General features: G+C 43.3%; 1 protein-coding gene across 4 annotated transcripts in view; it reads left to right on the forward strand.

The window, feature by feature from the left end:
• The window catches only part of SLC23A2 (solute carrier family 23 member 2), a 308554-nt gene that overhangs the window by 281874 nt on the left and 13792 nt on the right, over positions 1-12888 (forward strand). For all 4 annotated transcript variants that reach the window (XR_012242995.1, XM_073622040.1, XM_073622042.1 and 1 more), the window contains 5 exons: positions 4263-4410; positions 4600-4705; positions 8385-8514; positions 9813-9950; positions 11502-11597. Coding sequence is in view for 3 of the 4 variants with exons in the window: in XM_073622040.1 (XP_073478141.1) it covers positions 4263-4410; positions 4600-4705; positions 8385-8514; positions 9813-9950; positions 11502-11597 (618 nt within the window). In the remaining variant the exon portion in view is untranslated. The remainder of the gene's footprint in view (positions 1-4262; positions 4411-4599; positions 4706-8384; positions 8515-9812; positions 9951-11501; positions 11598-12888) is intronic.

The following is a 12888-nucleotide window of genomic DNA, read 5'->3' on the forward strand; positions in this document are numbered from 1 at the left end:
CAGTGGCATCAGCCGGGTATGGTATATGCATATGTAAAGTGGAAAGGATCGCCACTACGCCCGACCAGCCCAGGTGAAAAAAACAATACGGAGCAACCTCAGCCTATTTGTCTCCACCAAACCACACACCTACAGCTGGACCAGTGTCACTATGTATAAAATAGGCAGTTCCTAGGCACACACAGAGGCGCCTGTCTAGAGTTTGATGGGCATACCCTGCCCACCTCTGATTACTGAAGTAAACTGATGGTGTCACCAGGGAGCCTGGTCTAAGAAGAGCTAGGTGGCTGCAGCATTGGTCAGCTGATCACTCAGCTCTCAGTCTTCCTATCAGTCACTGGCTCTCTGCCCTGCCCCTCCATCGCTCACTGTACCACTGGGCTGTAGAGGGAGCGGGAGCAGCTGGCTCAGTCTTCCAGTGGCTTGAGGCTGATCCAGGAATCTGGGTGGATCCCGACCATATGGACTGGCTGAGTGACATCAGCTGACAGCTGGCTTTAGTCCACTTTCGGCTGAAAATGGTCACAGGAGTGCAGATTGAATTGCACTTCTGTTATCCATAGAAGAAGTACAGCCAAAAAAGCTTTGTCTATACTTCCCCATTAAGCTTATCTGTTTTGTCAAGCTGAACAAAAGTGCAGGTGGCCATTCTGCCTGATCAGGGCCCTATAAGCATTTTTTTCTGTATGTGGCAGTTGTGCTAAAAATATATGTCTACTTGCATAGTGTCTCTCTCATGTGTTCACCTTGACTAAGCATACAGTTCACACTTTGCATAACTTTTTCTAAGTCTCCCTCTCTTAGATATTCTTTTAATTTGCACATTTTCTCTTTGCACTGAAAAATAGTTGCCCATAGTGTGATCCTACCAGCAGACTTTAATGCTACTTCCGCCTGTCTATCTTACTGGCATAATGGCACAGATTTTTTTTTCCTTTTAATTGACAATACGAGATGTGTAGAAACTTACTGTTCCTTACTGTACCAAAATTTTATATAAACTCTAAAAAGTAATGCGTCATACAATGCCTTTCAGAGAGGAAGAGTGCACATTTACAAAGCATTGAAGCTGCTATCTTGAATGCTGGCTTTAGCTTTAATTAGGGTGTTAAGACTGCAACAAGCTTCAAGTAGTGTTTAGGGCTGGGTTCACACAAATGCGTATTGGATACATCAAACTCACATGTCAGGAGATTATGAGTCGGTTCACACATCTCCGGAGCGAATTACACAGGACACCTGTGCGTCTTCTGGTCCATTTGAGGTCCGAATTTAGCCAAACATTTGGACTGAAATCACACCTGAAACAGTGAACAGGGACACACCAGACCGCTGCTGTGAGCCGCTCTGTGCGACAGTGTGAACCCAGCCTATAACTTGCTGGGAGTCTATTGAAGCCCCATGAAAGCTTGCTTAGAGCTACATTTTCAATATTATTTTATTTTCAGCTAAGAAAAATATAAAACAAACACGAGGGCTCCTCCATTTAGGTGTAGTGATTTATTAAAAAGAATAAACGACAATAAAAATGCATTCACTAGTTACAAGTGGATCAAGGCTAGTCAACACTCCTAGCACTAGGAAAGCTTTCAGAGCTTCAAGCTAACGTGCTGAAAAAATATGGCTATATGACAAATTCTAGTTGCCTGGCACTCACCAGAAACAAGTATAAAACAATAGTTTTAACTTCACTTAGATATTCTTTGCACACTTGTTCAGGGTCAGTGACTTAAAGTGGAGTTCCGTCCCTCCCCAGCAAAAATGTAAAGTCACCAGCTACACATACTTTAGCTGCTGACTTTTAATATTAGGACACTTACCTGTCCTGGAATCCATCTATGTCAGCACTGCAGCCAATGTTTCCATTGGCTCTCGGGTGCTGCCTCTGCCATTCGTAGTAAGGGACCCTGGCAGTGAAGCCTTTCGGCTTCACAGCCAGTTCCTTACTGCGCATGCGTGAAGTGCGCTGCCCTTTCTAAATGGCCTGGAGGTGGGAGAAATAGGAGGAGGGCTGATCTTCCAAGTGTTCTCGCCGTGACAAGATCTCTTGGAAGTGGGGATAGCTACCTGTCAAAAAACAGGTACCTGCTCCCCCCGCCCCCTGAAAGGTGCTAAATGTGGCACCGGAAGGGGGGGAGGAGGCTGGTAAGCGGAGCTTCTACTTTTGGGTGGAACTCCGCTTTAAAGTATTGAAAATATAGATAGCCGGGTAACTTATTTATGGAGGGTAGCACCTTTTTATTTCTCTCAGTACAGGATTACTTTAACTTGGCTAAGACAGGATAACGATATTGAATAGGTTAGCAAAAAGATTAATAAAGCCTGCACCACTCCTCTAAACTGATAAAATAAAGCACATCCTATTTCTAATTAACAAAGGGGGCACAAGGCCCTTTGGTAATTGGTAGTGATATGCTCTGTCTTCTATGCCATCTCTGCACCAAATACAGCATGGAGAGCTGGAGCTGCTAGCTCTGGTTCCCTCTTTGTTTAAAACTGCGACAATCACCTGGTTATTTCGGTTCAGAACCCACATCAGTTTCTATTTCACTGTAAAATAGAAATTGGCACGCGTGGCGCAAATATATTATTTATTACAGGTTCTCATATTGCACCAACAATTTTACATAGCATTTTACAAATATATCGTACATTCACATCAGTCCCTACCCTCAAGCAGCTTACAATTTAAGATCCCTAACTCACATTCACACATACACATACTAGGGCCAAAATAGACAGGAGAATAAAATAGAGCTGAAACAGCCGTTGGCAACAGTATACCAGTAAAGGCAACTGAAAGTTAAGCATGTCTTTCACTTAAAATTGTAAATTTATATCTGCAGCATGCTTTGCTATTGCAAAAATAAGTCTGGTACAGCTATGCACAGTAACCAATCAGCTTCTTATTTCAGCTTGTTCAGTTAAGCTTTGACAATAAAACCTAGAAGTTAATTGGTTACTATTAGGGGTGCAACGGATCGTCATCGATCCGTGATCCGTACGGGTCAACCTCCGCGGATCGGCACACCCACGATCCGCGGAGCGCCCCCATGCGGCCTCGACCATAGGAAAGGCTACGGCTTCGGCCTAGCTCTGGAGCGGCGGCCATCTTGATACACCCGGCGGCGGCCGCTGTCTCGTCAGGAAGTGACGTTTCGTCGCCGCCATCTTGCTACACCCCACACTCCTGCACAGTAATGATAGAGTGAGAAGGGGGCAAGCGGACATCTTGTTACACCCACCGGAGTTTTAGATTTAACAGCTATTTTCAACACAAAACGGAGCTTATATGCATAAATACAGTATTTGTAGATCGGACGGACTGTTTAGATGTTAAATTTTAAAAGCAACAGCAAACCTGCTGACCTTACATGGTTGCTAATGTGACAGAACACCTCTGATTTTCACATTTAATGTTAAATGTGAAAATCAGAGGTGTTCTGTCACATTAGCAACCATGTAAGGTCAGCAGGTTTGCTGCTGCTTTTAAAATTTAACATCTAAACAGTCCGTCCGATCTACAAATACTGTATTTATGCATATAAGCTCCGTTTTGTGTTGAAAATAGCTGTTAAATGTAAAACTCCAGTGGGTTTAACAAGATTTGTCTTTTTTTTTTTTTTGCTGATCCGAAAATGATCCGATCTGTGACTCTGATCCGAGGATCGATCCAATCCGTGAGTTTATTGATCCGTTGCACCCCTAGTTACTATGCACAGCTGCACCAGATTCTGTGTGCACAAGCGTTAGTATATATCCCCCTTGATTTGTACTGATTATGGAGAATGTTATTGGTAATTCCTTTTATTCACTTCAGATCTAAGACCTTGAATATGACTTGGTCATCATTACAAGGTTTTGCAGTGCATATTTTGACACCACTGGGAACCATTTTAAAATGAACATAGTCAAAAAGCAATTTGTCATTTTATGTCATTTCTAGTAGTAATGAATTATTTGTTTAATTGGAGATCATAATGTGTGTATCTTAAGGCAAACATTTTTTATATAGTGTTGAGCAGAGTGTGGAAGGTTTTCCCATCCTTTTCTGTTCTGTGACAGTGGTCATCGGGACAGACGGACATGGTAAACCTCCAACTGGGACACAGGCAGCAATAACAACCTGTTCTAACCCTTCCCTACTCTTTCCAAACCTAAAACAAAATGTGGCTATAGATACACTTTAAACTGAACCTTTTAGACTGTTTTTACCACAGGACATGCTCTAAGATTGACTTGTATTGTTTCTCCTCTTGTAGTTCAGTGGGGTCTGCCCACTGTGTCTGCTGCTGGGGTCATCGGAATGCTAAGTGCTGTAGTTGCCAGCATCATTGAGTCTATTGGAGATTACTATGCTTGTGCCCGCCTTTCGTGCGCCCCACCTCCTCCAATCCATGCCATTAATAGGTAAGTTTTTTTTTTTTCTTGGAATGTATGAATATATATGAGTTTTAGACATTCGTTAAATAATTATATGCTTTTTTTTTGTACACATTTCAGTGAATAGTCACATTTTAACTGACAGTGTAAATGAATTTTCTACAATATTTTCCATGTAGATTTCTCTTCCTGATATATTATTTTGTCTGGGTATAGGGGGATTTTCATTGAAGGCCTCTCTTGTGTCCTGGATGGGGTGTTTGGCACTGGCAATGGATCCACATCATCCAGCCCTAATATAGGAGTTTTGGGGATAACCAAGGTAAGTCAAAAATTAGAGCCCATATTTGACATTATGAGTGTGGGTAGCTGTGTAGGCTCACATTTGTTTGCTGCACATGTGAGGTCTACAGTACATCATCTTGGCCAGGGCCTAACTGTGGAGACCTGGGATTTGTCGTCAGATATAAGTCAGGTTATACGCAGTGGGACTTGGTTTTTGTATACCTTTTGCTTATACAGCTTTGGCACTGTAGGCTGAAGTGGAGGTGGCCTGGCCCCCAGTATGAGGACTCCTGGTAATGACATCTTTGTAACCTGATGACTATATGACTGACTGGACTATATGAGTTAGCTAAGAGCATGACATATCCCTACACCCCTTCAGCCTATTAATGTGGCTGCAGTCCTTGTTGGTGCACCTATTTGTTCCCTGTAGTCTCCCCTGGGACATATACAGTATGTGGCTGGCACATGATAGCACATATGTATTCCTATACGATCCTGATGAAGCCAATTAGAGAAACACGTCAAAAGCTACCACCATTCCACCTTGTGACTGCTATTATATTCTGGAGGCTTAAAGCTAGGGTACTACATAAATACTGATGGTGGATGGTTTAAGAGTAGCCAGTGTTGGCGTATAATACAGGTTTCCTCATATGTTATGCCTCTGTATTCTTTTTGGCGAGCAGTTGGCAGCGGCACTTTACTGGTGGTTCGGCGGCGCTGCCCATTCATTTCAATGGGCAGTGGCGTTTTAGGAGCGGTGTATACACTGCTCCTTCACCGCTCCAAAGATGTTGCTTGCAGGAGTTTTTTTCACGTCCTGCCAGCGCATCGCCTCAGTGTGAAAGCACTCAGGCTTTCACACTGAGACTGCAGGGGAGCCGTTTTTCAGGCGCTTTACAGGCGCTATTTTTAGCCCAAAAGCGCCCAAAAAATGCCTCAGTGTGCAAGGGGTCTTAGAAATAGTTCACGTTTTATCCTCCAGGGTGTCTGCTTTCAGAAAATATATCATTTTAGTGGTTTAAACTAATCTTCAGGCCTAAAATACATTTTTAAACATGTACCAAAAATGCAAACTGGCTCTAGCAGTTTCCCTCACTGCTCCACTCCTGCGTTCACCCACTGGAGCAATGGGAAAAAGCCCCATATGAGCTCCTCACTGATTGAAGCTTACACAGGCGATGCACAACCAATTCGCTGCTCAGCGCTGCATAATGAGACTACAAACTATGGGATATTTTTATTGAAAATTTTTTTCTATGTTCTAGTAATGGTGGTGAACAGCGACTTATAGCAGGACTTACATTATTGCGGACAAATTGGACACTTTTGACACTTTTTGGGACCAGTGACACTAATACAGTGATTGTGTGCTTTAAAATATGCACTGTCACTGTACTAATGACACTGGCTGCGAAGGGGTTAACATCAGGGTCGATCAAAGGGTTAACTGTGTGCCTAGGTTGTGCTTACTCACTGTGGGGGAGGTGCTTTGACTAGGGGAAGGCAAAGACCCGTGTTCCTTCTTAGCAGAAACACAGAATCCGTGCCTTCCCTTCTGACAGAATGACAGTCTGCCTTGTTTGCATAGGCAGATTGTTGTTCTGCCTGTGTCCTGTATAATCGGCGGGTCATGGCGGACATAGAGTGTGATCACAGCAGGTCGCCAGTGGCATGCACACGAGCCCCAGACCCAGAAGTGTCAGATCACGTACTAGAGCGGCTGCCCTGTCACAGTATATCTACGGTGGGCGGTCCACAAGTGGATATACATGATTTTACATCAAAACTTTACACCTGTGGGTCATCTTTGAACACCTTATTTTTAGAGATTAGATTACACACACATGGCTAAATGTCCTCTCTTCTAGCAGAGGTGGAAGATTATCTAAATAAGCTTGTTAGACATAGTGACCAACAATGCAAGCAGTGCTGGGCTTTTCTTTTAGAAAACCATACTTAGGCTGGTTGTTCACGGTTCAAATCTCAGCGGGTTCAGCAGGAACCAGCCGAGGTCCGAACCATTAATGGCCAGGCTGAATGTATCAAGTTGATCGATTGATCAACTTGGGTACAACCAACCTGCCGGATTCTCTTGTGAATACAGTGAAAATGTGGATGTCGTTCTGCTCTAATGATGTGTTCAAATAAAAACTAAAGTTACCAATGATTAGTGCAATTATTTTTACAGCAATAGGTTGTCCAGCTTAATGATTCAAACATTCAAAATAAAGTCTATATAGTGAAATTCATGTCCTACAGTTATAAATAAAATGAAAATACATCTGATTCAATGTGTTAAATTGTGTGATAGTTGTGCCAAAAAGGATCACGGTGATTACTCCTTATTGCGCGTTTTCTAATGGGTGCCTGAAATCCTCATACACTTTGTGCCACCCAGGTACTCTGTGCTCTCAGAACTCGCACCTCAAACGTGGTGTCATATAGTGCATATATCACCCTCTCCAGTTAGAGTGGTATTGGCCTCCTCCTCTCTACCTCTGGGGGGCCCTCCATTGGTACTTCTTCCTGGATCCAATATTTAGGGTATTGTACTATTAATAACCCATTCGGTTCATGCTGTTTGCATGCCTCGCTCACGTATAGAGAGATATCAGATAGCCTCTTATGGTGCTTCAATTTAAAATCCCCGGGCTTTACTTCCGCATATGATGTCATTTTCCGGTCCACGTCTGCCTCCGCTCGCCCTTATCGTTACGTCACTGGTCAAGTGACACCCCCTGATGAAGTGACCGTGACCCTTTTTGGCACAACTATCATATGATTTAACACATTGGATCACATGTATTTTTATTTTACTGGACCTTTATGCATAACTGTAGCACATGAATTTCACTATATGGAATTTGTTTTGAATATTTGAATCATTAAGCTGGACAACAACCTATTGCTGTGAAAATAATTGCACTAATCATTGGTAACCTTAGTTTTTATTTGTTTATTTGAGCACATCATTAGAGCAGCACGGCATCCACATTTTCATTGTATTAGCACTTATATACAAACATATTAATGCATATTGATGTCAGCAGTAGCTCCACATTAATATATGTATATAGACCAATAATACACTTGAGCACCTTATATTTCCACACTAGGTGGCGCCAGAGTTCAATAGTCTTTTATGGTTAAGGGCTCCTATAGCTGGAAAGAAATTTGCACTGTGTATGGCCTGCCTTACTCTGCAAATTGAGTGTCATGGCTGTTCACTTTATTTAATGGTATTTCTAACATAAAGATTTTATGCAAATGATAAAAGTGAGACATCAGTAAAATAAAAATAACCAGATCTGATTATACGTTTCATTTTCTGCTGTTCAGATTGCATTAGAAGCAGCAGTTATATAAAGCTAGCTTCCTCCCAAATGATGATAAATATAGTTTCATGGCCTGCCCTATATTCACAGATTTTTGGGTGGCTGCAGATTCTGGGCATCGATATTGGAACAGATGGCAGGTGCTGAACTTCCATCGCTCATTTTATGTGATTTTTTTTTTTTTTTACTGATAATGGCCCCATCTACTGACAGCTCAAAGAATTGCAGCTGCCAAAGCAGGCACAGCAGATGCCACCTGTAAATATATGCAGCTTTAGATACAAGGGACATATGCTGTAGTTTGTAGCTCTGTTGTATATTTATATTAGAAAGTGCATGTGATGTTTGTGTGCAGTCATTCTTTGTTGTTCCTAGGTTGCCAGTCGCAGGGTCATCCAGTATGGTGCTGCGTTCATGCTGCTGCTGGGCATGATTGGGAAGTTCAGTGCACTGTTTGCCTCTCTGCCAGATCCTGTCCTTGGAGCTCTGTTTTGTACCTTGTTTGGTAAGTCACAGTTTCTCATGGGAAGACTAATTGGTCTATGATATGCTATCATTTGATATCAACTTGTAGATTATAATAGATTTAAAAAAAAAAATGATCTTTGGTTACTATGAACTATTGCTTTTTGGTAGGTTATTAAAGTTGATCTTTGTGCAAATCACAAACAGAGCACAAATATCTCTCCACTTCCCCTTAAAGCGGTGTTCCGGCAAAAAAAAAAAAAAAATTAAAAGCCAGCAGCTACACATTCTGCAGCTGCTGGCTTTTAATAATAGGACACTTACCTGTCCTGGAGTCCAGCGGTGTGGGCACCACAGCTGATGTTTCTATCAGCTGTTGGGTGCTGCCCCCGCCATTGCGGGTAAGGGTACGTGGCAGTGTAGCCTTACGGCTTCACGCTGGGAACCCTACTGCGCATGCACGAGGCCCCGCTCCTCTCTCCTACTGGCCCAACGTCAGGAGGGGAGAGGAGCCCCGCAGTGATGTCACGCAGCCTCGGCCCGGACTCCCGGAAGTGGGAACTGTTCCCCCTGAAAGGTGCCAATTGTGGCACCGGAGGGGCAGAGGAGACAAATTAGCGGTAGTTCCACTTTTGGGTGGAACTCCTCTTTAAGAGAATATCATTTTCTTCCCCGTTACATGGCCCCTTGATCTTCTATTTTGCCTTTTTCAGTCCTGTGAGGTCATCATAGGGTTGAAAACGTTTTCTCATCGTTCCCAGCTAGTAACCGGGGTTGGCTTGGGCACCCACTGTGGCATCCCTTGCACACAGGTATGCCCAGCCATACTACAATTTGCATAACCCATCTGGCTGCCTGCATGGTGTGGGTGGGCTCTTGGGAGTTGCTGTACAATTGAATGGCAGGTTAGAGAGTAGCAGGGTAGTGTTTAAATGAGATGGGCTGTGTTTGGTGTAAAGATGCAGAGCAGGTCAAGTAACCTTCCTCCTACAGGCAGTGCTGACATGACCTCAGTGCTGCTTGTGGATAAAACAAGCGGGGTGGTGAAGTGGCTGGTCACCTTGCTTACAGGTAAAAGGTAGTGGTGACTAGTCTTTTAGAAATGATGTAGTGGCCTCTTTAGTGGCATTAATATAAAGATTGCATGGCCCTGGAATTTAACAGAATTGTAACAAACATGGAAGTCTACAAGGTAAGTACTGTTCTGCATTCATTTTTCTTTGTGCCTGGAAATCTGCTTCAAATACTCCCAACGTGGCTTTCTCATTACTGGCTCTGATTACGGTCTTCATGGCTTGGTCACCCGCTGTTTCAATTACCATAATTGTGTTTCTACAGGTATGATCACTGCAGTGGGCCTTTCCAATCTTCAGTTTGTGGATCTGAACTCTTCCCGGAATCTCTTTGTCCTTGGCTTTTCAATATTTTTTGGGCTGATGCTTCCAAGTTATTTGAAGCAGAACCCATTGGTCACAGGTTTGTACAAATCACATATTTATTTTTACACAGCCTTTGCCTTTAACTATTTAGGAAACAACATGCTGTATATATGGCTTTACCATCGTAGGCTAGGTTCACACTGTATTGGTTTCACTGTGGGCACGTTTGCACGGGCACAGCAGCCCATTCATTTAAAAAAGCATAGAAAAGGTACTCGGAAACTTTTCCATAATCACACCAACAGGGAAACCACCCAGTGCTATGCCGTTCCCAGGACGGGAAAACGTGCTTTGGCTTCCAATGTGTGGAGGTGCCATTCATTCTTACCAACTGCCAACAGCAGCGCATTTTTGATGCAGGTGCGATTACACAGTTTTCTGCACCCGCATATAGTATGAACTTAGCCTTAAATGGATTTTCACATTGAAATGGGAAACCCCCGATTTGCCTTTATTAAAATTGTATGCAATACCACAAAGGGGTCTTCATCCAAAATGGTAAAGTCCTTCAGGCTGCTTTAACACTGAAAGCGCTGGCCGTTGGCGGTAAAGCGCCGCTCGTTTGTGTCGCTTTTCGGCCGCTGGTGGGGAACTTTTTACCCCAAAGAAGGGGTTAAAAACTCCCGTGTTGCGGTTCTTCCGAATCGCTTTTCAGGCGCAATGGGCAGGGGCATTTGGGAGCGCTAAGTACAGTGCTCCCAAGCCATCCCAAAGACGCTGCTTGTAGGACTCTTTCAAACGTCCTGCAAGCGCACCGCCCCAGTGTGAAAGCACTCAGGCTTTCACTCTGGGGAGGCATGAGAGGCTTTTCAGACGCTTTACAGGCGCTATTTTTAGCGCTAAAACACCTCAGCGACCCAGTTTGAAAGGTGTCTAACTGTGAATGATGACCCTAGAATTATTGCTTTTACTCCATCACACACAACAATACCCAACATGTGAAGCACAGTTGTTTTCATGCAAAGGGGCACCCAACTTGCATATTTATGTTCATATGTGTTTACATGGGGAGAGGACTTTTGAATTATGTGCTACTTTAATTTTTTAAGTTTATTTCCTTCAACTTTATTTCTATCACATAGGAGGCTGACAATGGGCAGGGGCGTTTTGGGAGCGCTAAATACATCACTCCCAAGCCGCCCCAAAGATGCTGCTTTCAGGACTTTTTCTAACGTCCCGCAAGTGCACCGCCCCAGTGCGAAAGCACCCATTGCAATAAATGAGAGGCAGTTTTCAGGCACTTTACAGGTGCTATTTCTAGCGCTAAAAAGCCTGAAAACTGCCTCAGTGTGAAAGGGGTCTCATTGTGTAATACAATATATGTTTATAGAAAGCTGCATCTGACTAGAGATACCACCAGATTATACAGCAGGTGTGTTGCTGGCAAAGCCTTGCATTTTATCTTGGGTGCCAAGGAAAACCAGGAAAGGATCTGCATGATACTACCCTTGGAAGGTGCAGTTGATTGGTAGAACTTTAAAGGTCATCTTGTCTGTCAATTGCAAAAAGGTGCTTTCTCTCCACAAACAACATTGTAAAGTTTACAACAAATTCCCTTAAATTTTGTGACACATTTCTTTTTTTTTAGGCATTGCAGAGATTGATCAAGTATTAAATGTCCTGCTTACAACAGCCATGTTTGTGGGAGGTTGCACAGCTTTCATTTTAGACAACACTATTCCTGGTGAGTATATTCTGAGTGAAAATCAATACAAAGTAATGTAACTCAAAGAGAAAATTTCTCAATTCATCTTTAAGTGGAAAAAGGAAGACCTGCAAGAGCTAATTCAGGACAGAAAATCAAAAACATTGGCAAGTTCCCAAAAACTCAGTTTTACTAGATAGAGAGCCTGTTGATGGGAACAATGCATAGTAGTAAAGTACAATTCTAATACTTACCAGTATCGCCCATCTTTCTTGCAGAGCTTGGTCTTGATCTTTTGCATCCAACACTTCCGGACAATGCATGCTGTGGCTGAAGCAGTAAAGTACAGAGCTGCAGGGACGTGTCATCGACATAGCGTAGGAGATGATTTGCAGCAATCTGACATACCTAAAAGTGTTGGACGCTGAAGATCGTAGTGGTAGCTCTAGCTTTGCAAAAGAGAAGGTGAAAAATAATCTGTCTGTACTTTACTATTGTGTTTTTTTTTTTCTTTACATCTGTTTCTAAAATTTTGGTAAAGGCAGCAGAAATCTTATTTACGTTTGAAAATATACATGAAAGTCACTCTAGAGCCTATACATTTTCAGAAGGTTTCTTATAAAAATGAGGACTAGAATCATTTGGCAGCTTTAGTATTAAAGTATAACCAGCTCATGGAAGAGCAAGGTGGAGATGTTATTATGGTGAGGAATGTCCAGTCTATGCACCTCATCTGAGTTAAAACAGAGTTCCGACTAAAACAAAAAAATTAAAAGTCAGCAACTAGAAATACTGCAGCTGCTGACTTTTAATAATCGGACACTTACCTGTCCCAGGGTCCAGCGATGTGGGGGAACGAGGCCCCGCTTGTCTCCCCCTCCTTTCTGTGGCGCCGGCATTGTCACTGTGGGCGCCCGGCTGTGGCTTCACAGCCGGGCACGCACTGCGCATGCGCGAGCCGTGCTGTGACTGGCCGGGCAATCATCTGGGACCTGTGACGTGTCCCAGATGATTGCCAAGAGGGAGGAGGGAAAGGTGAACAACTTCCGGCGCTGCAGTGCCCCGAGAGGAAGTGGGAGCTGGATGCCCCCTAAAAAGAGGGTTTCCGCTCCCCCCCCCAAAAAAATGACATGCCGAATGTGGTATGTCAGGGGGTCACTTTACCTTAAAGCGGAAGTTCCATTTTTGGGTGGAACTCCGCTTTAATATACATATCATACAAGCCTTATGATCTGACAGACTGAATGTTGTTCAGAAAAGAAATCTTATGGCTGACAGCTGAATGGGATGGGGTATAGAGCTCTCTGCAGGAAGCTCTCACATTTATGAC

The sequence above is a fragment of the Aquarana catesbeiana genome, linkage group LG03, assembly GCF_042186555.1.
Source record: "Aquarana catesbeiana isolate 2022-GZ linkage group LG03, ASM4218655v1, whole genome shotgun sequence".
Classification (NCBI taxonomy): domain Eukaryota; kingdom Metazoa; phylum Chordata; class Amphibia; order Anura; family Ranidae; genus Aquarana; species Aquarana catesbeiana.